Below are 26,297 nucleotides of genomic sequence, written 5' to 3'. Positions count from 1 at the left end.
GAACAGAAAGAGCGAGAGCAACAAGGGCGCGACCGTCAACACGCTTTGGAAATGAAGCGTCTTGAGGTAGAGATGGAACGCGCTCGTAATGGAAGTCAGGCACACGGTGCAGGAAAACGCGTATTGTTCAAAATGACTGACCTGATGCGGCCGTTTAAGCTTGGAGAGGACATTGGTTTGTTCCTGGTTAACTTTGAGCGAACGTGCGAGAAGCAGGGGTTCTCTCGGGAAACGTGGCCACAGCGCTTGCTCACTTTGTTACCCGGCGAGGCGGCCGACGTAGTCGCTCGCTTGGATAGAGAGGAGGCAGAGGATTTCGACAAAGTGAAATCGAGTCTGCTAAAAAAGTACAGGCTGTCAGCGGAGGCGTTCCGTCGGAAGTTTCGGGAAAATGAGAAAGGCAAAAGTGAGTCATATACAGAGTTTGCGTACAGGCTTATGTCAAACATGCAGGAGTGGCTCAAAGAAGAGAAAGCGTTTGGTGACCACGATAAAGTTCTGCAGTGTTTCGGGCTAGAACAGTTTTATAGTCGGTTACCTGAGAACGTGCGGTACTGGGTCTTGGATAGGCCAGACGTTTGTACGGTGGCTAAAGCCGCTGAGCTAGCCGAGGAGTTTGTGACGCGTCGGGCTCGCGGAGCTAAGGACGGTCAAAAGGGTGAATTTGGCTCGAAGTTTGAGAGGCCGAAGTTCACACCCATGCGAGCAAAGGGGAACACGCGTAGTGAGGATGCGAGTGAAAGCAGTCCGACCAAACGTAAAGAGACGGCGGCAGCCAAACGCAGAAAGCGGTTCGAGATGAGGCGAGCGCGCGTGTTATACGTGCCAGAAGCCGGGTCACTTTTCGGCGCAGTGTCCGGAAACGACACCAAAAGTTGTGTTTTTTTCATTATGCAGCACTGACGAGAACATGAAGCTTCTCGAGCCTTACATGCGAGACCTCCTCGTGAACGGGAAAGAGTGCCGAGTGCTTCGCGATTCCGCAGCTACAATGGATGTAGTTCACCCGTCTTACGTAGAACCCCATATGTTCACGGGCGAGTGCGCATGGATCAAGCAAGCCGTGGAAGCTCATAGCGTGTGTCTGCCGGTAGCAAAAGTGCTTATTGAAGGACCTTTCGGAGCACTTGAAACGGAGGCGGCAGTGTCATCTATGCTGCCCCCCCAGTACCCGTACCTATTTTCAAACAGGTCCGATCACCTCCTGCGCGAGAAGGGGCTTTTGTTTGGTGAAGCTAGTGTTCAGGCCTTAACCAGATCGAAGGTTCGGGAGCTCGCTGCAAAGGCGGTAGTTGCGGGGCCGACGTTATCAAACAACGAAAAAGGGTCAGAGGCGCAGCAAGCTGATATTCAGAGCACGCCCGAACTGAATAAAATTGAGTCTGTAGCGTTGAAGGCGCCAGATACTGGAGAGGAAATGCCCGATAAGGGAAAGTTAGAAGAGCTATCTGCAGATTTGCTCATCGCGCCTACGTCAGACGGACTTGATAGGTTGCTAAAAGTCAGCCGGTCGGCTTTGATAGCCGAGCAAAAGAAGGATGGTAGCCTAGAAAACATACGCTGCAATGTCAAGGAAGGTATCGCCAGGAAAAATGCGCGTTTTGTGGAAAGAGGTGGAGTCCTGTACCGGAAGTATCTAGACCGCAGAGGAGTGGAGTTCGATCAGCTGATCGTGCCTCAATGCTATCGTCAGGATCTGTTGCGCTTGTCACACGGGGGTTCGTGGTCCGGACACCTAGGAGTTAAGAAAACTAAGGACCGTCTCTTGCAAGAGTACTATTGGCCAGGGTGTTTTCGGGACGCAGACCACTTCGTGAGGTCATGTGACACCTGTCAGCGGGTGGGCAAACCAGGGGACAAATCAAGGGCGCCGTTGAAATTGGTACCTATCATTACGGAGCCTTTTAGACGGCTCGTTATTGATACAGTGGGACCTCTGCCGGTAACAGCCACAGGGTACAGACACATTTTGACTGTGATCTGCCCAGCGACAAAGTTCCCTGAAGCAGTGCCGCTTAAAGAACTCAGCTCAGTTGAGATAGTCAATGCACTACTGTCCATATTTGCGCGAGTTGGTTTTCCTGCGGAAATCCAATCAGATCAGGGCAGAGTGTTTACTAGCGCTTTGACGACAACTTTTCTCGAAAGGTGTGGGGTAAAGCTGTTACACAGCTCAGTGTACCACCCACAGTCGAATTCCGTTGAAAAGCTCCACTCCGTCATGAAGCGCGTGTTGAGAGCCTTGTGTTTTGAACATCAAACTGACTGGGAGCTGTGTCTGCCTGGGGTGATGTTTGCATTAAGAACCGCGCCGCATGCGGCTACGGGGTTTTCGCCAGCTGAACTGGTGTACGGTCGCTCGCTTCGATCTCCGCTTCGCATGCTTCGAGAATCGTGGGAAGGCAGGGGCGACGACCCAGTCGTGGTGGAGTACGTGCTTAAGCTCCTCGAACGCTTAAGAAGGGCACAGGAGTTGTCAGGTGAAGCAATGGCAAAGGCCCAGCAGAGGGCCAAGGTTTATTATGATCGGACAGCCAGGGCCCGTCGTTTTGAGGTGGGCGATGAGGTCATGATATTGCGCACATCGCTAAACAACAAACTAGACGTGCAGTGGGAGGGCCCAGCACGAATTGTTCAGAAACTGTCGGACGTTAACTACGTGGTGAGTCTGCCAGGAAAGCGGAAAGCACAGCAAGTTTACCACTGTAATCTGCTCAAACCTTATAGACAAAGGGAAGCAGTGGTGTGCATGATGGTAAACGTTCCTGAAGAGCTTCCGGTCGAGCTTCCGGGACTAGGCTCAGTGACGAACAGGGAAGACACCGGTCAAGTCATTAGTGACTTAGTCAGTGGAGCATCGCTGTCGCCTGAGCAGAAAACCGAACTACACCAGCTATTACAAGAGTTTCAAGGTCTGTTCTCTGAGAGGCCTGGTAGGACTTCTGTACTTACTCATGATATAGAACTTACCTCCCCAGAGCCAGTACGATCCAAGGCGTATCGGGTGTCACCCCGCAAGAACGATATTATGGAGGCTGAGGTAAAGAAAATGCTACAGCTCGGTGTTATTGAGGCAGGTGAGAGTGATTATACCTCCCCTTTGATTTTAGTTGAGGTACCGGGCAAGGAACCTCGTCCTTGCGTCGACTACCGCAGGCTTAATTCCATCACTAAGGATCAAATTTATCCGATCCCTAACATCGAGGAGCGCCTTGAGAAAGTTAGTAGCGCTCAGTTTATTTCCACCCTAGATCTTGTCAGGGGTTATTGGCAGGTTCCACTTACAGAAGAGGCTAGTAGGTATGCGGCGTTCATTTCCCCAATGGGAACATTCCGTCCTAAAGTGTTGAGTTTTGGTTTGAAGAACGCGCCATACTGCTTTTCAAGCCTCATGGATAAAGTGTTGCGGGGACAGCAAGAATTCGCTTTACCGTATCTAGACGACGTAGCGATATTCTCCGCATCCTGGTCTGAGCATATGGCACACTTGCGGGCAGTGCTAACCCGCCTGCGCGAAGCGGGCTTGACAGTCAAGGCTCCTAAGTGCCAGTTAGCACAGGCCGAGGTTGTCTACCTCGGTCACGTGATTGGTCAGGGTCGTCGCCGCCCCTCTGAAATAAAAGTGGCCGCTGTGCGAGACTTTCCGCAACCGCGCACGAAGACCGATATTCGGTCGTTCTTAGGTGTCGCCGGCTACTATCAGAGGTACATCCCCAGGTACTCTGATATCGCGGCTCCCCTGACGGATGCTCTAAGAAAGACAGAGCCTCAAACAGTCGTCTGGGACAAGACAAAGGAAAGAGCTTTTAGCGCCCTAAAGAGTGCCCTAACAAGCCAGCCTGTGCTACGATCGCCAGACTATACAAAAGGGTTCGTTGTTCAGTGCGATGCTAGTGAGCGAGGCATGGGCGTTGTTCTGTGCCAACGGGAAAATGGAGAAGTAGAACACCCCGTCCTGTATGCTAGTCGTAAGCTGACCAGTCGTGAGCAGGCGTATAGCGCCACCGAGAAAGAGTGTGCATGTCTCGTGTGGGCCGTTCAGAAATTGTCATGCTATCTAGCCGGCTCGAGGTTTATCATTGAGGCGGATCACTGCCCTCTCCAATGGCTGCAGACCATCTCTCCCAAAAATGGCCGCCTCCTGCGCTGGAGCCTCGCTTTGCAACAATATTCCTTTGAGGTGCGTTACAAAAAGGGGAGTCTCAACGGTAACGCCGATGGCTTAAGTCGAAGCCCCTAACGTAGGAATCAGCCTCAAAATTGTTTGTTACTGATGTTTTTCTTCCTGAGGCAGGATTTTTTTAACATATTGCTTTTGTTTAGTGTTTCAAAGTGATGATATGCTTTCTAGTGCAATTTTCCAATTTGTGGACGCGTTCTGAGTGATGCTAGACTACTGTAAGGAACTAGGCAGTGGTAAAAAAAAGGGGGAAAGAGCCTGGCAGGGCTTAGTGAGGGTTGTGCCGTGCTTGCTGACTGAGCGGTTGAGTTTCAGCGTAGTTCTAACGCTTGCCGGGAACGAGAACAAGAATGTGAACTCTCCCGAAGTCACTTTGCAGTGTCCTGTGCGAACCTGAACGAGAGAACGAGGCCTTCTCTGTGCGCTGCGCTCAAGAAACGTCGAGGGACGCCCGACTTCGGTTATGAGCATCATCGAGCGACATCCCTCCGGACAGCGGATGCAGTCCCCTGTCCATCGGGATCTCCTTCCCCCGGCGGGGCGGTCTGTTGCGTTTCGCCTGCGACACGTGGTTTAGCCGGCGCGACTGCAACAAAGCGGCAGACATTTTGGCCCGTTCGGCGTCGCCGCTACGCTCCCCGCCAAGCGCGTCCAGGCATGTTCCGATGCCACGTGTCTTCATGTGCGTGTGTGAGTGTATGTGCCATTGTGCCCGACTGGAGGCGCTACGAGAGTAGAAATCACCTTCTCCTCCCAGCCATTGTGCCCGACCGAAGACGCTACGAGAGTAGGAGTTACCTTCTCCTCCCAGTCTTTGTGCCCGACCGGCGGCGCTACGACAGTATGCGTCACCTTATCTCATTGTACAATCACATGCTCGTCTATTGAGGGGTTCCTTCTTGCCCTCAACTGCGAGAGTATAAAAGCAGCTGCCCCCGGACGCCAAAGGAGGGCTCCAATTTCTTCTGTTGAGTAAAGTGCTCTCCCGTCTCTCTACTTCGGTCAACCTGACCGCCAACTCTTTGCGATGTTAAAATAAACAAGTTGTTTTGTTGTTACCAGTCGACTCATGCTTTGCCGGGACCTTCGGATGCTTCCAGTTGTACCCCAGGCCGCCAGGCCAACGCTACCCTTGGGGCTTGCGACCCAGGTGCAACAACGGGCGTCAGCGCCGAGTTCCCAACAGGTCGTACCATCGGTGCGACCACAACAACCGTTGCCATCGGTGGGATTCAAACACTACCGAATGTGCGAAGTACGAGGACAAACGGGAAATAACAGGTCTAGGACGCATGAAGAAAAAAACGACTGAGTGGTCCAAACTCGTTTTTTTACGTTTCCCAAAATCCAGTTCAGACACACAGAAACTAAATAAGCACCTATATCGTTTCGTTTCCTCGACTAGGCGACATCTATCGTCCGCTTCGTTCGCAGGCGTAGTCGCCGAATATATTATCCTGTTCCTCCACACTCGTACCCCACAATGACCAAAGTATCTGCATATATGCTAAACGGTTTCGAGGCGTGGCTAGGATAATGACCGAGTGCCAGAGCTGTCGCCGAGAGACAATGGACGCAGCAATGCCCTCGGGCGTAACTAACCTGCTCCAAGACGTACGCTCTGCAACACACAATCGATAATCGTAGAGCGACAAGGAAGAATGCACGTACAAATAATTAGGTTCCGTAACGGACTCGCGTTACAAGCAAGCCGCTGGCGGCCCATGCGAAGCATGGGCGCCAACGAATGCAAGGACTTTCACACTGGACGAAGCAGGTAGCACACAGCAACTTCCTATGTACTCAAGTGTGGTAACCACATTAACGCCGGCACGATGGCTACATTGCACGTATCCTCATCGAGAACACAAGTTTATTCACGCCGGACTTGACAGCTGGGTTAGTTGGAAAAGCAGTCATAATAGTAATGACAAAAAATAAAAACTTGGGTAGGCTGTATCAGGGAAGCAGCCACAGTGGGGTACGTAAAGCAGTCTTGTGCGTGCTGCAGACAGTGTATAGGAACTCATGCAAGCGTGAAACGTTAGCATCGCATTGCACACTTGCACTGCAGGTACCCACTGCGGCATAGTGAGCTCTCCCAGACGTGACCGAGCCTGCTCTCGCATAAACAAATGTGCTACCAAGATACAGGCCTTTATGAATGCTGCGCACGCTAGGCTACATTTCCCTTAGATTGCGTCATGTGTGGCACGACAACGGCCGACAAGTTGTCTAAACATGTTACAGATCCGGGAGATTATCGCTGCTCTCATGCTTCCACAATTATTATTTTTTTTCTTTTCGCTGCAACACATGTGGTGTTCAGTGAAAGCATCATGCTGTTTGCGTGAGGCAATCCATGCGACATCTACAGTCGCAATCAGGGGCAATTGGAACACACCATTTCGGATATCTTCAATACGCCTGCCCAGAGAGGCGAGAGCCCACAGGGTGTCACTTGAGGCCACCACTTCAGTTAGACACTGTTTATTGGGCACAATTAGTGTCACCTGAAAAGTCATTCAGTTTCTTACAAGAACTACAAGAAGTAACTCTAGCGCCGCGATCGTTCATTGTCCATGGGAATGATGGTTAATGTACACATTTGTGTAATTTTCGTGAACCGTTCCTGTGACATTGTGATGCTTTACCTTTCTCAATTTCCAAACACTCAGTTTTCTAAACACAGTAAGGCAATTAGTCTGAAATTCCGGGATTGTACGTGCCAAAACAACAATCGGGTCATAAGGCACGCCACGCCATTGTGGCGGAGGTCCGGATGACATTTGAGGACCCGGATATCTTCAGCCTACGCCTAAATCACAGTACACGCGCGTTCTTGCATCTCACTCATCCAAACGCGAGCGTCATGGCTGGGATGGAGCCAGCGACTTGGAGCTTAGCAGCGCCACGCCATAGCAACTAAGCTACAGCGGCGGGGAAGGCGATCAGTCCCTACATGCATGCGTAACTAACGAATTGTTGTACTTGTAACGCAATATTTTTGCTGAATACTATTTGCAAAATCTCAAAGCCGTTTCAAACCAATAAGACGGAGTTAGGCAAATCCACGTAGTGCCCATCCATTCCGCACTGGCTGAACCATATTGCTTGCAGCTGCCACAGACACTACTAGCAGTTTTCTCAAATCATTTTTGCAGAAAACAATTTGAAAAGCAGCAGCAGCAATGGTGAATGTTGAAGGATCAAATGGTGAATGGTGGCTTAGTGATTGCAACGCCAGAGTTCCCTGAATTGATTATTGTAGGAAACTATGGTATTTATGTCTGCCTACGAGAAAATAACCCAGGGAGTATTAGCCTGTGCCATCAGTCACAGCTTTGGCGGCGGATGTAGAAATTACATGTACGTGTGTGTGTGGTTTATAAAGTGTATACATGAAGTGGTTTTTGACACATCTGCCCTGTTACATGCATGTTTGTATCAATTTGCAAGCAATCGACAGTGTTGTTTGCTGTTATTTTTCTTTGATACACGTCATAGTGATGCCTTACATAAGCTGCCACCGGCGCATAAAGGCCAGTCCTGCAGTTGAAACATCAGTGAACTCCCGCTTTCTTCCTACCAGCTTCTAATCCTTTTTTTTCTTTGCGCATATATACATAGAGAGAGAGCAACAAAAAAGGAAGAAGGAAAGCCTAATCCACAAGAACCACAGTATGTGCTATATAAATTGACCTTCGCAAGGCTTCTCTAGGCCAGCACACAACAATGCCGCCCTTGTCCAGATGAGCAGCTATTTTAACCATTACCTAGATATTGCTTGCAAAATATTTCTGCTGTCGGCGTCAAATGTTTACATACCAAGGGATCTACAAGATTTCAGAACCTGCAAACAATTTGTGACTGCGACCAGTGTAACCGTGTAACACTAACGACGCTCACATACAACAACCAGTACAAGCTAAAAATACGAACAGTACCAGCATGAAGGACTAGTTGGTGACCTTCCCATGATGCTTGGGTGCAATGCAAAAATGCAAGACACAGGACACAAAACAGCGGCAAATGCAACTTAACTAGCCCCATCAGGCCCGCTCCTAAGCCACATTTCTAGCTCTGTGTCTCGTTTGCATTGTGCCCAAGCGACGAATACCAGACTAAGGAAATATTTACATTCTCTTCGGATCACATACTACGTAAACACTTTCGCTGATGGCTCCACTGAAAGCGTAGTGCACATGCCTTTTCCCCAAGCCACACAGAATTTGCAGTTTGCCAGACGTGCAAGAATGAAGAAAAGTTACTCACTCGTAATATGTCCTTGCTGACTTCACTGCAAAGGAAGGAGAGAAAAAGGAAAAAAAGATTAGTCAAGGACAAGCACAAGCCAAAGCCAATCAAATGTGCAGAGACGATAACGCAACAGATGGTGCGGGCAGAAAAGGAGAGGATTACGTCACGCAGGAGAAACCGGCAAAGGATCAGGGAGGTACCATGAAATGACGACTTGCAGGTGACAAAAGCACAAAACTTGCCCGAATCACGGCCCGCAAGCAAGAAAGATGAGAAGATGCTCAAGCTGTTCCAGAAATATTTGCAGAATAGGCACAATGTCTAGCAATAACCACTAAAGCTCCCCAAAGCAGTTTTATTGAGGGTCAAGTTCAGGAGGGTTCCTTCAATCTCTTCATAACTTGGTTCTCCTTTCAAGGTGGGGGAGGAGGTTGTTGTGTAGATATAATGAAAGAAGTACTGACACGACATTTTCCTTTCTTTTTATTGTTTTCGTAGCACGAAGGTCTTGGAGCTCGAAACCTGAAAGAAAGCACTAGCAAGTCTCAGAGCGTCCTAAATAATTCAATATTGTAACTTATCTACAAACCAGCTTCACTTCACCGGAGGTATGTATATGTGTTGTGACATATCGACAGATAATGTTTTCATGTGGGAGCAGAACAGTGACATTTTAGCGCTTGTTCCAGCAAGAACGGACGTCGAGTGACCAACTCAGCCTTCCATTTTTTTTTTTTTTAACCAGCTCACTGTGATGTCACTGACTGTGACGGCATCTGCTTCGGACTAGTTATTTCTTTCATCGGTAAAGATGGACTGCATTGCATTCCACGAAAGCTCCAGAGTAGAGTTTCAAGAACATTTAATTTGCTACAATGGGCCAAATGAATTTTAGGGAACACTTTGAGATACAATATGTCACGCTGACATTCCAGTGCTGGAGTTTCAGCGTAACATATATAGTTGGCACCCATTAAATCAACTTTTCGTTCAATCTGAACGCACTGCAAGAAGTTGCGGTGAGAATCCCTACATTGCCATGGAAAAAAAAGCTCATTTAGTTTGAACACGAAAGCATGCCACTTCGGTTAATTGGACCCCCACCAGTGCTGCCCCATCACATGCCCAGGGGTTGCTAAAAGCATGAAGACACAATTCAGCAGACCGCACTACTGCTTTTCTAGGCAACAACAATGAAGACAGCGACCTGTCCTGCAGAGTTGACTATATGTTCCACTTTGCCCTGGAAGATTTGTGTCAAGGATTTAGTTAGCACCAACAACAGCGATGAGATCTGTGCGCTACTGATCGACAACATTTATAGTTGTAATACTGCTTTGAAGTGGCCTGTCAACGATGGCAGACTACTTTGTGCAATAAAAAAATAGCTTATTTTGTTCATTTTGTCGCTGTGTGTCAATTCGACCTTTCGGACAATTTGACCAAATCATGCAGTTCCGCAAGGGCCGAATTAACGAGTCAACTGTATAAAAAGAGAAGTTTGGCCTTCACTTTATCATCCAATAATCAGTCTACTCTCACAATGAACACGAATAGGGTTTTGACAGAGCACTTTATCAGTCTAAACTGACTTAGAGTTTACCTTTAGTGTCCTGTTTATCATTACACTGCAACTTTGTTGGGAGGTGCTGGCCACAGTGAAATTGGCTTTTGTTGTACGTGCAGCCGAAACCAAAAATATGCAGGGCAGCAAAATAGCATAAGGTCAATTGTCCTCGCAACCTCGTGCTTCAGCCTGGTTATTAAGTGTGCAGCACAACGTGGTTTGCACAGGGAAACATCCACTGCACCTTTCAATTTCAGGAGGAATGCATTCGCTGCGACCAAATTAATTATTTTTTTCTAGGGAGTGTGTGAAATGCAAAATTTTGAATACTCTTTGCTATTCTATTCATCGTCGATTTAAGAATTACCTACTCAAAATTGTTGTTTCCCTGCCTCTGAATATGAGGGGGAACACCTGCAGGAAGAAGCCTCAAGAGAGAGAGAGAGAGATCTTTGCAGGTGGAGCTTGTTTCAACTGTTTCTGCATCGGGAGAGCCTTCTGTTTAATAATTTCCAGTAATTTAGCAAGAATGCCTCACGTTTATGCCACCTATATAGGAATCTGTTTTGACTTTGACAAAGGAATTTATTACTGGCCAGTCTCGCCATGTTTGGATCACTTTAGAGCAATGTGCTACGTTGCATCATGCTTCCCTCCTTCAACAAACAACACATGCTTATTATCTTTCATTACCACTGTTCTTATGGTGCACAAAAAAAAAAGAAACTTAATAATTATTTCATATTTACGAGCTCCTGGGCTGACTGGATGTAAAGTTGCAAATGGCATGGAATGCATATATCGTAACTAGGCCTATTTTTATTACGTAACAAACTCCACGCAAACTGCATACTACAATTTGTTCAGAAGTTAGGACATATTTAATTCAATGTTCAGAGGTAATTTTATCAAATATTCATATTCAATTTAATTCTAAAGTTTTACACTTGGAACACCCCCCAATTTTTTTCTTTATTTCTGTGCTCAAAGCTTTGGTGAGGGATGCATGTAGCGACAGTTCATGTGCATGTAATGACTAAATTTTAATAACTAAAGCAACATTAGGTCCAAGGCATGGTGTAATGTAAACAGTAATGCACTTGTGCCTGCAAATTCATCACTCAGTGCATTACACAATTTTTGAGTGCAGTGCTATAAAGTAACCTAAAGAAGCAAGAACATTTCACACTAATAGAAGAATGTAGTGTCTTCTGAAGAATGTAGTGCATTATGCAGTGAATATACACGCTACATGTCCACAAGATGGCAAGAATAGCAAGAGTGTGCAATTCTCCCAGTGCCTGTTGCACGAGCCAATCAGATCAGCCATCCACCTCCCAACCACACACGAGTGCCGAACTATATTTTCCCAGCAAGCGAGCCACAGCATGCTACAAAAAAGCACTCTGAGAGCAGCATTTATCAGCAACCACGAAGGTTGTTAGGAGAGCCTTATCATTGTCCTGCCCAAACAATAAGAGGACCTACATTGAGCCAAAGATAACCAGCTGTTTCCGCATTTCCATAGAATATCAGTAGTGCGTAGGTGCACAATATGAGAGATGAAGCATTTGTTATTCTAAGAACGGATCAAGCGAGAGTAGGATAACGAAACCTTTATCACGGCTTATCACCATAAGGGTGATATTTAACCAAGGCACAGGTGGGCAAAATGAAAGGGCGATAACAAAATTTGCTGTTGAGTAAGCCCACAGAAGCGTTTGCACAGGAACGAGGCTCACGAACGGCCAGCCAACATGCACAATGTTTGTTGTTTTCAATCTCGTTCTTAGCCGTTTCAAACAGGCATTTTTTAAAAGTCGACCCACACCAATGTACAAAAAAAAATAATAATCTGGGGTTGTAGGCACCAAATCACTATCCAATTATGAGGCACGCCATAGCAGGGGACTTCGGATTAACTTTTGTCCCCTGGGGTTCTTTAACGTGCACCTAAATCTAAGTACACAAGCATTTTTTGCATTTCATCCCCATCAAAATGCAGCTGCCATTGTCAGGATCAAAACCACGACTCAGCAGCGAAATGCCATAGCCACCAAGCTATCACGGTGGATCCTACACAAATCAATTTATACGTTTTGATGTCCCAAAGCCACACAAAGCTATATAGGGACATTGTAGTGGGGGGCTTCGCATTAGTTTTAACCATCTGAGCGCTAATGTGACCTAAACCTAAGAATGGAAGCAGTTTTGCATTCCTCCATCATTCGGGAATCAAAACCACAAAGTCACTAATTAGACGAAAAAAATGTGGACAGTGTTTTCAGACATTTGTTGCCTTGCAAATTTCAAGCCATTCTTAGTGGAATTAACTATTACACAGGAAGCACAGCCTGACAATTACCACCACAAACTGAGGACCAAAATTGCCAGGTTAGTCACAGCATATTTACACAGGGTTCACTAAGTGGCCAGAAGCTCAGTGAATGAAAGAATCTAAAAACTGCATCGAGGAAAGCCACACTGCTTAACACAGAGCCAGGGAAATAGCTGTTGCGGCAACTCTGCCCTACACTCACTTTGAGATGCTCTTGGCAGCATTTTAAAGCGCTATCGAGTGTGTTCAGTGTATCGTTTTAGACGTGTCAGATGTATAATCATGAAACTAGGCAGCAATAAAATCATTTGCAAGAGGAAGAAGCTGAAGTTTTTCAAATTTGTAGGTACTTCATAGAATGTGGCACAATTTTTTAGCCACTATAGAAATTACGGGCAGCATGCAAATTTAAGAAATCTTTTGAAAAGAATTTGACATGATGAACTTAGTGAGAAAACACATTGCGACTTCCTTTTGTTGGTTTTTAAGGTTAAATTCTATTGTGTGGTATTCATTTCTATTCTGAATTAAGTGTTTACCCTTCATCACCGACCGTAATGTAACTTACACTGAAAGGCAAGTAGAAATCGATGGCTGAACAGCCATCGTGAATACTCAAGGCAAGCTCTAGTGCCGAAGTTGCTAGATTAGGGCTGCACAACTCAAAACCTGCAAGCCTAAACCAGCTCCTCTAGGAGCCACAGCTCAGTGGGAAATGCTGCACCTCTTCCTTGCTAAAAAGCAGTCTGTTTCGTGTCATTGCACTCATTGCTGTCCCCAGTAAGCCATGCAATGACAAGTTGGTCATGTAAGACGTCTGTAGTCAAAGTGAACATTTAGTCACAGATGCATAGAGGTGCTCCTGAACAGATGCCAGGTTCAATACATTGTCAGTGGTGTTTTCACACTTGTTATAAAGTTATTGTAAAACCAAAGAAGGGGGCACTGCTGGTGCACGCCATTTAGCTCCCGTGAACACTGCAGGCCGCTGAGCTTTAGCCAGACTGTGCAGCTGCAGTCTACCGGCGTTACCACAAAATAGGTGGTCACTTTTGTCCTTCCTGAATAACTTGAAACCCTGCTGGAACTGTACTAGAAGGCCCTGTCCTGAAGATTCAGTGCTGTGTTTTTTTCTTCTTTCTCCACATGTATGATGACGCCTTTAAACTGTAAAACATTATTTGATACCCGAAATTTAGAATAGACAATAAGTGCATGTAGCTACAATAAAATACGTATATATTTTGCCAGGCTAGCCACATGTACAACCTCGCACAACTTCCTGGGCTCCAGTGCTCCAGTGGTTTCAGATACAAGTAACCTTCACTGACACGTAATGACGATTTGACGCTGTGTTAGCAAATATTTATGAATGTTAGAAAGTCAGGTGAACACATCAAAGCAATACCACCGATTCACAGGCACTACCACCTGTGCTCATTGGGTCGAAATATAATATGAAGGTCCAGGCTCAATTCAATTTTGGACACTGCATAAATAATTCGGTCTTTTTATAGGTATAACTTTATGAACTTGTTTGGTGATCATGCGCCTTTTGTATTCGTTCCCAACAAATTCCCGAACTTCAGGCAGTGTGCGATGACCCAAATCTTTGTCCCTATCCCACGGTGGGCACGACAACCAGAAAGTGGCAATAAAACTTACTTCCTGATACTTTCTCAGTGTCAAAGCAGCGCTAAAAGCGGCAATGTTCTGTCCTCCAAACAAACAAGAATTCAATAAAGTTGGAAAATGTTGTAAAGAAATTGATAAGAACAAAAGCCACTGGGCAACAGAGACAACCAACCAAAGGAGTTTTAAGTCTCAAAGCCACAATTTTGCTACAATGGATGCTGTACTTTGGTGTACCAAATTAATTTTTGACTGCGTGTATCTCCAATAAAGCAGTGGCCAGGCTTTGACCACAAGATCCCACGCTCAGTAGCAGAATACCACAGCCATAGAGCGACTGTGGCAGTTAAAGGGCTCCTCACGAGGCCCCATTGCCCATTGTGGTTATACAGTGGGAAGTTGTAAAATGATCTGAAAAAAATAATTTTTCAAATCAACTCACTATTGGAGGATACAGAATAAATTAACTGTCTTGCTACCATGCCACCATGAGGCAAACGTCAGTGCTAATGCTCCCTCATCAGTGCTAATGCTCTCCCCTTCCATCTCGAATCGTGGCGGCAAGCGGTGTTCCTTCTCTGCCTTCTTCCATACCGGAGTCAAAGGACCATGTTATGTTCATGTGCCGAGCCCAGTCTATATCTCTTGCTGTGCGGCACGTTTACAGCAGTGGCGTTGCGCCCTCCACATTGGATGATTAACCAAAGTCAAGCGTCATGGTGAGTGACTTAGCTAGCAGTACGTTTCAGTACGTTTCATTTGTACGTGTTACCTTGACTCCCAGGCTGGGGGCGGAGCTCCCTCAAGAGGGAGGGCGCAGCATGTAATTCTTTGCAGACACAATCGTCAGCACACGATACATATGCTGCGATTGTCAGTTTAAAATCGACAAACATGGTGACGGGCCTTTTAAGGGATGAGAAACTGCCCCCTGGACATGCACAAACTATCAAAGCAAGAGAAACTACGAATATCACACGTGAACGTAAAAATAAAAAGAACACAATACACATTGCTATGCAGGCACGAAAGGATATACGCGCTGTTGCATCAACAGACTAGATGAACAGGGTCAGCCAACCATGGCGGAGACAAAAGTCTGGAAATGGGGATGCAACAAGAGCCCATCGCAGACAGAGGCTGCCCCGCACTTGTAATGAGGCAAGCCACGAGAAGGACCCTATGGTAGTAACGCTGACCCCACATTATGGCTTGTTTACAGTCTAGACATCCCCCACTGCATTCAGAACTAAGAGCCATACTGTGCACATTATATCACATCGTGGCTCATCAAGCTGGATATCTGTTTTTTCCTTCCATTCATTGGAAGGCCTATTTGCCCCTTAATGAAATACAGCATTGCACAACTGCACAGACTTCATGTACATGTTACTGGCCTTTCTTGGGGATCACTGAATGGAATAACAGCCATGTAAACAAACCAAAGACAAGTCACACTAAGAGTAACTACAATTAAATTTTGGTTTGGCTGAAATGCGTATAAATTCGTATATCCAGGTGTTGTGCATTTTGGCCACTTGGTGCATCACTATGTGTGTGTAAGCAGCACAAGGACAAGACACAGCAAGAGCGACAGAACAAATTCATGTCCTGTCACTCTCACTGTGTCCCGCTTATGCTGTTTGTACCAGTGCGAAGTTGTGCAGTAGCATTCACACTAAAGTAGCGATCTTGGTAAAGCTGATGGGCTGGCGATCGTCCAATTTTGTATTAACAGCCTTGAAATACCACCTAAGGAAATTAAATGGGCACCTGAAGGAGAGCGGATATGATGCAAGTCCCAGAACACGGCCTTGGGCGATATTCAGCGCATTGCAGAGTAATTACTGATTGAAATGGTGAACTAAGTAATGCCAGTAGTTGGTTCACACGAACAGGCAGCATAAGCAAACATTGCATTTCTCTGTATTGTATTAAGCTTTGGCCACTAAAATATTTTCTTCCACAGGAGATGATGAACGAGACCAAGAAATCTAATGTACCTCGTTGTGTAAATGACAAGTACATGAAGCCAACAGATAATGAAGTCAAGGAAAGCTCAGGGGAAGTTATTTGTAGTCCTTAATTGAAATGAAGAGATAAGGTAAATTGAAATTAAAGTAAGAAACAAGAATCAGGCCCCTCAGTTCCCCTTCTCGTGTAAAATGGCATACTATAAATTTTTCACCTTAGGCCGACATTCAGAAGGTCCATTAAGTATCCTGTTAATGTAACAAACTCCATCCGCAGACCGAATTAATTTTTCTTCTTTATTTAAGCATTAGGTTGGTCAAAGTTTAGCTGCTTGCCTTACAGGTTTACCGTGAGCTTACAGAGGCATGGAGCATTCAACAATTCGCAATGAATGACATGCTGACAGGCAGTTCCTGTAAAAATGTGAACATGATGCTCTCCAATGTCACGCCCACACTGTTTCTCACTGTTCCGAGTATTGTGTCCATTTCTGCCGAGCAGTAATGATGGTCTTTCTTTTTTAAATAAAACATTATCTTTGTGAGCCTTTTATGATGCACCCACTCACATTCAAAATTTTGCAGAGGCGCTGCTAAATATTTATACCACTTCAGGGTGTCTACCAAGTTGACATTTCCAAATTCCCCGAGTGCCTTTGCAAAATTCCCTGAGTGACGCAAAACTATTTTTTATGTCAAGACGGGCTGAAACAATGTCGCCCAATGCTGTCGCTCTCTAGTAAGCATATGAAATTTTTTTTTTAATCGACTTAATTCAGTTTGAATACTAAGCAGTAGTGTTTATGTTATTCAAAAAGAGAATAGGAAGGAGGGGGTTAGTAGAATGCACAGCAAATAAAATGTCTTCGAAAAAAATTGCAAATCGAGTCGGACATCCTCAAATACGAATAAAAAGGAGATGCATACAGAAGCAAATATTTTCGAATATGAGCTATTTCTATCAACTGATAGCAAGCTCAGTGGTATGAGGCCCGAACTTTGTCACAATTGAGATTCTCTCCCAACAGCTCGTAAGTCAACCTCAACTGTCCTGACATACTCTCACCCCCATATGACGCCTCAGTGTTGTGCTTCACTGCTTTAAGGAGTTTATTTTTGGTTTGGATGAGGGACACCTGCATCTTGGTATCACCTAACACTTTTTTTTGGAGCTCAAGCTCCATCAAAATGGCAACAGCACACTTCCTTTCCTGTTCATTCCTCAATATGTAGGTTCTTTCTGTTTTTGTCCTCTTTCCGCCACTTGTTTGCCCCATTTGAAGCATCTTCTTGGTCAGTTGCACAGTCCAAGTCCGATTTTTGAACTCCCTAGGGGTCACGAAAACGTCCGAAAACTCAGCCATTTGGAAAAAATAAATGCATGTCATTTACTGCCCTTAAGGGGCTCAAACCGCCACAGGCACATTCGAAAACACTCTGAAGGCCTGTTGGTACACGTATTAGGCATATCGATGCTCGTACTGTAACAGGAGATGCCGGATGCACGTGTGTATAATTAAGGAATACATACTGTGTCCCGTGGCAATAACCGCTTCCCACTCCTTATATGCTTCACTGCAATACTTTTTCGTATGCTTCACCAAGTAATTCTGTAAAAAGACTTTCAGGAACCAGCATTATGCAACGCACCATGCTTTCCAAGCTTCTAAGCCAATCGCGAGGACCCCAAAGGTGCAGTCGGTACTATTGCTGACAGCAGCAAATTCTTTCAATGAAAAGCACGGCACCGAACGGCAAGGAGCTTAATAGCGAACGTCAAAGCAGCTAGGTCTAGCGTTGTTGCAGTGGTGGCTACGGCTGCCAGCGGATCTGCGTGCGAGAGCGCTGGTTCGAGGCGGCGAGGTAATCAAAATGCCAGCGGTGGTGGCTTTGATTAATGCCATTTCGGACCTGTCGTCACAGCAAAAAGTCCGGAAAATCAGATGGCGAAGGGTTGTTGCGTCCGAAATTTCAGACTTTCTGATACACTGACTCCATGGTGGTGCCGCAAAGCCGTCCAAATTATCGGGCATCCGGAAAGCTGGTCGTTGACTGTACATTGGAAACTCCTCCAGCCTTCGACAGGGCGTCAAAGACTATTCATTACGATTCCTGTCTGTTACTTGAGCCAGCATTACCGCGACTTTCGACCCTTTCAACAAAATTAACGCTAATTTTCCCTGATAGAGGTACAAATTCCCCGAGTTTTCCCGAAGTTTTCCCATACTACTCAATATCCCTGAGAATTCCCGGTTTTCACCGGTTGGCAGACACCCTGCATTTATACACAGTCCAAACTTTCAATGCAGTTGGTCTTCACAGTGTGGCAGAAACCATCACATGATACAATTCTGAATATGTCAAGATCTCGCTAATGACTTACTGTTTAAGCAAAAATACACTGCAATGTGTAAATTCAAATGGATCAGACGAAATTCCCAGCTTTGTGGTCCCTTTGGTGCATATGTGTATGTCTAACGAATTTCTCTGCAACTCTCCATGGTTTACAAATAACATGAGAAGGATGCTCGATCGACCAAAGCATGCACTGTGATATTTCTGCAATATAGGAGACAGCTTACAGATTAAGGTAAATTAATGAGGACGGACACAGTAACAGGCAGCAGGCTAGAGCTACACGGGTCCCCAAGTACAAGATACCTGCCAACTTGCGAGCATTAAAATTTGGTAAAAATCCTGCAAACAAGGGGAGGCAGAATACGCATCTTTAAAAACTTTACTCCAAGAACATACTGCCAGTGACATACATACGAACTTTATTAACATTCAGCTTTAGCACCACACAGAAGCAGTAGCAAACTTGGCACAGAAGAGACTTGCAAGCAAGGTACTGTTTTCAGATCCCAATGACCTTTCTTGAGCTACTTTGCTGATGCCAATTTCGCCTGCTTTGGAAACTACAATGAAGAAACTTGCTGAAAATAAGTACCCCAGTGGTACACATCTTGCACCCGACACAAAGCGGTGCAATGTCTCATAATTTCGTTTTGCATGCAGTTTTTAAAGAATATCACGCTGGCCCATCTTTCAACGCCTTTATTTAGAACTTTTTTGCGAACAGAACTTGTTTTTCGTAATACATGACGTAGCATTCGTAAAATCGTACAATGGGTCCAATTTTGTATAACAGCAAAAATTTGGGAGAGTTGGCAGGTATGCATGTAGCAAGTTAACCCCATGTCAAAGCCCCATGCACAAGGCTTTCGTTGAAGTAGTAAACTGCACAATTAGTTTGTTCATCCCCCCCATCACATGCTTAGTCAATATTTACACGCAAGTGCTTGTTATCGAACAGCACACACAAACGAAGTGTGGTCCACTAGCTTGCCGTTACAAAATGGCCAGCTGAACAGCTCCATAGGCAATACAAGAAAACTTGCTGTTACATGGAAGCTGAACTTAAAAAAAAAAAAAAAGAATTGTGAGATAATGCGTGCCAAACCACAACCCAATTAAGAGGCCAGCAGTAGTGAGGGACTCAGGAACAGGAAACCAGCCCCACCAAACACTTGAGTGAAAATGTGACTTTCACACGCTGAGTGGCCTCTGAAGGCGCTGCGCGACTATACATGTCTACACTGTAGTCTTTCAAACGTCACCTACACAGACTAGTGTTTTCACACATTACGACACGACTGATAAGATTGGCACTGTTTAGTGTGTGCAATGAGTTACATTGTTTTTTATGCGATAGCCTGCAATTTGCTGCCGCAAAAGCAGCCCTGAAATCTGCTTTAAATTTGAGCTGCAGCATACTGTTGGTGTGTAACAGCGAGTGCTCTAGGCACAACAACGGGACTATTAGTCTTCTATGGGGACACTGGCCTGAGCCAGGTGCTTAAGATGCTTGTTACCGTTTGCACTTGTTACTTGCACAGTCGCCCACAAAATTTTACGTACCAAGGAATCTGAGCAAAAGCTTAATATCTCAGCAGCCTCACAACAGAGTCTGGTGTTAGCACTTCCAGCCACTGCTAGTATTTGCAAACATAGTGATGTCTGGTTTTACTGGCTGCTTGGAAATTCAACGTTTTACAAAATCCCGTGGTCCACAAGCTTATGCGGTTGACTGAACCTATTTGTGTGTGTGTGCGCGTGCATGTCCTGCGTACGTAAGCTCTTGTTATATATTTTCATGTAGCTATTCCGCTGAAAGCATTGCAGATCAATAACATTTTGGGCCGAACCATTCATATGGTGGCGGATTAGCCAGCGAAGCCGTCCCGAGCAAGTATGGTCAAACTCCAGGTCCAGAAAAATTCTCTTGAATTTGGAATTTGCCCCCGTGAAACTCGAAGGAGGTGGCAACTCTCTTTCCTGCGCTTGGACACAGACTCGAACAACCTAGCTTGACGCTTACGAGCAGCCTCCAGCGAGTGATCATCGGTAGCTCGCAGTCGACGCCGACGATTAGACTCTCGCATCTTCTCTCACTGGCATTCTGCTGAGGCAAAGCCATTGGCCACATTCTCCGCTTTCGCACGGGCACATTGTCGTTGGTTATAGTCGCGTCTGCTGCCGACGCCTCTCCTCTTACTCTGCTTGTTCTTCGGCCATGCGCACAATGTGTGGCCATTTATCCAGTTTTTGTTGAAGTTACAACTGTTCCAATGATCTGCCTCTGCAATGCACAATCCGGTTCTTGCACACCTCGGCGCACATCTCCGTGTTTTCCCGCCACAACTGCTGCGGCGTTGTATTGAAGGCAGACGACAGCAAATGCAGCTGGCGGCAATGGCACAACCCACTCCGCAGGTGCGGCATGCAGTGAAATCACGTGTCCTTTCTTTTCCGCCGTACTCAGCGCTCGCGCCATGATCCTTTTTGTTCACTTTACGGACGTTAGCCAGCACAGATACCCCCTACGAGACCACGCATATGGCTCACTCATACAGGTCCATCAGGTAAACAGCTTCACTGTAAAACTTCACTGCAAAACACATGGAATGCGACTCCCATGACCACACTACTTGGGTAGTTACTGCAGCATTGCCTGTCAAGTATGAAACAGAGCATAGGAACATGCAAGTTCATGTTCACATGCAACACATCTTCACTAAAGCTGCATGCAGTGACAATTTGTGTAAGAGCAAAATAACATGGGACAATGTAGACAGATGGAAAACAGTACAGGAACGCCAACATTTAGCCAATTTCTTGCCTTTCTAAAATCAGTGATGTGCTTATCTTGAAGTGGAGCAGACAAGGAAGAGGTGCATCTTGAATTTGCTTTTGAAAAGCCATGCACTTTTGGTGAACTTTTGCAGAACACCACTGTAGTTTGTGCATTTTTGGGCACATACTTGCAGCATCGGATATGTGCTGTTTAGGTAAAATTGAATTATTTGAATGTACTTGACGATATACATGAGCAAAATGTGTGTACACATACACACGTTTGCATAGTTAAATCTGTGTGTACAAATTTGTAGTACATTCTGAATTTTAAATGCACTTGTACTGTATAAACCACTTTAGCTTTAAAAACTGCCAAGCAAAGGGGCAGGAGCCCCAACAAGCTGCTGGGCTGAGATTATATAAAAGTATTCCAATCTGTTTTTATGCCAAATCCCCCATAAGCCCTTCGGGATAAATCAAAATGGCTCGGGCCTAGCCCATACGGGCGGGGCCCAAGCCATTTTGACTTATTATGGAGGGCAGTGGCAGATAAGGAATAAAACATTGGAAGAGTTTAATGTTTGTGCAGCTTTTTTTGTGACCTTGAAATTTTGCAAAAGAAAATGCTAAATTGTGTGTATGTACATGCCAATTGAAGCAGTCCATGCTGCAGAGAAAAGCACGGTGCCATAACACAAGTTTTTAAGGTCTGTGTAGAACATGAAACTGCCTTGCCTTGCCATCTTAATAATTGAAGTAACAAACAAATGCTCAAACAACAAGACCTGTGCTTGTGACAAACAAAAATTTAGGCTAGGTGCAGGAGGAGTTAGGTGACCAAGGCACATAAGCACTGCATTTTACCTTGTCCTGTGAAAATTAATAGTCAGCAAAAAGTGGATGGAACCAAAACATTTCAACATGCTGCAATCCTCTACAGTGATCCTGACATGAGAGACCATACACCTGAGGTTGTGCTAAGGAGTAGGCAAGCTACACGGACATACCTAGTGGTTTAGTGTGAACAAGTAAAAAAGATAAGTATACACGCCAGTTCTAGCTGAAGATAGCACTGTCGTCTGTCATCTACGCATTGCAGTGAAATAGGATGCATAACGTGAGCATCATTTCGTCAGGAACACACATTACACATCAGAACTGCATCAACGACAACTAGACCGTCAGACTGCTGTACACAGACTCCAACTGCTTTGTCTGAGCTACTGCAAGCCTTTGCTGTTAGCAGATATTGAGAACAAACAATGACGGAGGCTTAGCGTTAATTAATGCTAGCCCTTTCCGTTTCTCGTTTAGTCCCAATCTTGACCGCCCTTCGCAGCTACGGTCACATACGCAACGCGGCCTCGTATTGCGAAAATCGTGTGCCGTGCTGCCGCGGCACTTGGCCTCATCACGCGATGGAGGCGCGAGGCGGAGACACGACACTCGACAAACTCACTCGCCGCGAGAAGTTTCTGGCTTGCCCCGTCGTCAAACACGCTGCTACCGCCAGCAGAAAGTGGTGCTTGGCGTGTCGGGCATATCGACAGTCCACTCGCCACGGATCAATATCGAGACGCCGCACGACTGTCACGCCAAAACCTCTACAACGCGTCACGACAGCTCGGAAAAATCGAGCCAGCCAATCGCGGCGCCGAGTCTCGCCGGCACGCGCACGGAGGGCACGGGAAGAACGAACAAAAATTGATGCAGGGAGAGAACCCTGCAAGGCGGTGCCCCTTGGCGGCTAATTCGACCTATCTCGCGATGGCATTCCCGACAAAAAGCAGTGACACACACTAGATTTGCGGCCGCACCGCAGCCAGAAAGCATGCGCAGGCGAGACGAGGTAGGGCAGCAGACGAACGCGTAGAAGACGCCAGCAGACGACCGAGCACAAAAAACCAGGCGATAGCGTGGCAGAGCCCCCACGCTTTCTGTCGCGAAAGCACCAACGTTCTAACCTCTACAGAAAATTTAAAAAAAAATGGAATCCAAGTTTTATGCCACTGCCAATCTCTCTACGCCACTTGTTTTGTTTCAGGCGCCGCACCGCCGCGACCACCTGTTGGCCGAGAAGCCAAGCCGCCCGCAGTGCTATAAGCCGCGGCGCCCGCATCGTGTGCTCATTTCACCGCCGCCGCAAATTCTTTTCGCAGCGCCGTTTTGGCGCCAGCAAAAAGTTATATGCCTACTTTAGAAAAACCGCGCATGGCTAGGCAGCCAGAAAAACAAGAAATGAAAAAAAAACGCAATGAATAAACGGAGCGGCTGCCAGCAAGACGTCAGTTTCCTGCGTCGTTAGCTTGACTATCCGTTTGCACGGTATAGCCACGTCATGAACGATTAGTGTTGCCACAGGAATAATCCACGTTCGCGTGGAGTCGAATGAATGGCCGCTTTTTTCATGCATGATTGCAGCAGATAAGCCTTGAATCGAGGACAAAACGTTCCAGCTGCCATCACAATTTTCCCACACGCTGGCGCAAGCAACTTTCCTCGAAGTTAAAGAAAATTTCTTTCTGTAGCAACCAGCCTGGGGAACTGGAAATTTGCCGCATGCAGTTTTGGACAAAAGGACGAGTGTTAAGAGCGTCATTGAGATTCGCGAACTCTCGCACTTCGTATACAACAGCCTGAGGATATTGCGCGTGCGGTCTGAACTCCAGCACGCGCGGCTGACAAGGCGGCACGCGCAGCTCCTTTGCCGCACGCCTTTTCTGCGCAAGCGTTCCTCGACGCGTCTCAGAAAGCCGCTCGCAAGTCCAGTGAAGCGTCTGTGACGCGAACAGCATGCGGCAAGACGCCAGTGTTGTTGCCCCTTGACCGTACCCGACAAGCGCACACACAAAGAAAAAGGAAACGAACAAATCAACAGTTGAGCACCCGCGACGCCAGCTAGGCCTTTTCTACCCCTGGTTCGGGCAAGCTGGCCACCGGCGGACCAGTCACCTACGCGGCGAACCGAGACACCAGCTGCGGCGCCAAAATTGACCATGCAGTGAAAAACTGGACCAGTACTCACCCGTTCATAATAGCGACACAATTCATTTAAAACTTCAGCCGACGTCTTCTGTCGCACTCGGATGGCATGCAGCAAGTGGTTGCTGCGGAGCGCGCGGGAGAGGAGGGCGCAGCAAAATGCCTTCTCTTTTTTCCGCCGTCGTCGGTCAACCCGTCACACAATATGGCGGACACCACAGAACGAAGGAGTAGTACAGTCGGAGTCGCTAGGCGCGATGCGGGCACTCGCTGTCCGCTTTGACGGCCTCGCTCGACAAGAGGTGTGGGCCTCGGAAACGTCGTTACGGGGTTTGCAGCACGCGCGGACACCGACTTCAAGCGTTAAGCAGGCGTTGTCACTCCACGAATCGGGCACGTCGCAGTGAGCGCGCGGTGGCTGTCTCGCTGTCTCTCGGCTCGCCGTGAAAACAAGAGAGGAGGCGGCGGCGGCTAGCGGGCGTGCGATGCGTGACTAAACAAACGGTGGCGACCTCTTGCGTTCAGGTCGCGCCGCCGCTAGCCGTGCGCGGCTCGCAGCGGCAGGTGATCAACCTCACGTCGCCGCGCGCGGTAGCCGGTGGAGCGAGGATTCTCAGGGCGTAGTACGTCCGTGTACGGTGCGTCCGCGTACGGTTTTGACCGTTTCCGCACAGTCCGTTATGTGCTACCGGAAGAAAACGAAGCGCGGGAACTGGTCTCTCCGCGACGTACGCTAGCCCGCCCGGCGCGGTCTCCCCTTAGCTTCCATCTCTCAGAATGTTCGCTTGCAACTCTGATCAAGCTGTCAGATAGCAAAATTTCTGTCTTGTCTCGAAAAAAATAATTTGCAAGAAATATGCGAACTGGGAATATTTACTCTGTCTATGCCGGTCGCAACAAATAAATTACGTTCGAGCAAAAGATAATGACATTGTTATGGCACGAAATGAACACAAGAAATGGCGTAGAATTTGTCTGTCTACGCTAGAGTTACACAGTGTATGAAAAGCTATATGAAACGTGTGGCAATAGAAGGTAGGTCGCTACAAAATACATAATTGCCAGAACTTGCTAGCCCTCAGAAGATTTTAGTTGGCCAAGCTCATGCAATAATTTATTGCATCCCGAAAAAAAAAGTCTTCACATCCCAGTACTTTTACCATTCATTCAGAAACAAATGAAACGCAATGATGAGCCTGTCATTTAGGAGTTTGGACCAACCACTGCAAAAAACATTATAGCCTATAAAAAGTACCAGGCAGCCATACTAGAGCCAATGTGATTTTCTGTACATTCCAAAGTAAACATTAAGCAAAACAGTGCACTTTGGTCTTTTCATGGCTTCAAAATACAGGCACACAGCACACGGATTAGATATAGAATGGAAAGCACAACACAAATGCTTTTCTCAAACACAAAAGTCCTTATCGTTCCTCCTGTGTGCGCATTTTGTACATCTGCATTTTCATACTTTGAATCCCTACAAACTTGCGCCACTTTCTATCATTCGGTCTATTCATTTCATTCAGTAGCATGTACAGGCATCAAAAATGCACTAATACAAAAGTAGCCTGAATAGGAAAGAATGTTGGGAGAGACAACTTTCAGCAGCAAGGCATCATAGACACAAAACAGGTGCAAGTATCGCTAAACTTTTTTCGCTGCAGTGTTAATTACTAATGGCTCATGTAATGTGGCACTGCACAGCAAGGGCCGCACTGAACTCCTTTTACCATCAAATGAAGAAGGTGAGGAGGTGAATCTTCCAGCCTGTGAGAGGCAAGGCGTGACAGGTGTTGAGGCAAGGAAAGTGAATAAAACAGCAGCCAAGGCAACTGTCCACTGTAAAACCATTGAAGGCCTCCTATGAAACTGGCAGCTGCTTTGGCATGATAACAGCAAAACGTTAGGTTCTCAACTGTGACTTCACATTGCGAGGCTTTTATTGTAGAGGAAAAAATAAAACATATGTGAGGAGGGAAGATAACCGATGGTCATTAAGGGTCACGGAATGGATTCCAAGGGAAGGGAAGCGTAGCAGGGGGCAGCAGAAAGTTAGGTGGGTGGCTGAGATTAAGAAGTTTGCAAGGACAACATGGCCACAATTAGTACATGACCGAGGTAGTTGGAGAAGTATGGGAGAGGCCTTTGCCCTGCAGTGGGCGTAACCAGGCTGATGATGATGATGAACATGTTGAGACGCTAAAGATGCCAGTCCCATTATTT

At 46.5% G+C, this 26,297-nt stretch overlaps 1 protein-coding gene across 2 annotated transcripts in view; it reads right to left on the bottom strand.

The window, feature by feature from the left end:
• The window catches only part of heph (polypyrimidine tract-binding protein 1 heph), a 185,701-nt gene extending 161,173 nt beyond the window's left edge, over positions 1-24,528 (bottom strand). The window contains exons 1-2 of one of the 2 annotated variants that reach the window (XM_075673060.1): positions 24,115-24,528; positions 8,456-8,480 (exon numbers count right to left, since the gene is read on the bottom strand). In XM_075673060.1, coding sequence (XP_075529175.1) covers positions 8,456-8,480; positions 24,115-24,140 — 51 coding nt within the window. In that variant the 5' untranslated portion in view covers positions 24,141-24,528. Of the gene's footprint in view, positions 1-8,455; positions 8,481-22,548; positions 22,697-24,114 lie in introns of those variants that run through there. The other variant, XM_075673066.1, reaches the window with a different exon arrangement.
• Positions 24,529-26,297: the final 1,769 nt, after the last annotated feature.

This window comes from Dermacentor variabilis, chromosome 10, assembly GCF_050947875.1.
Source record: "Dermacentor variabilis isolate Ectoservices chromosome 10, ASM5094787v1, whole genome shotgun sequence".
NCBI classification, from domain to species: domain Eukaryota; kingdom Metazoa; phylum Arthropoda; class Arachnida; order Ixodida; family Ixodidae; genus Dermacentor; species Dermacentor variabilis.
The sequence above is the reverse complement of the archived record's forward strand: the minus strand, read 5'-3'. Positions and strand labels throughout refer to the sequence as shown.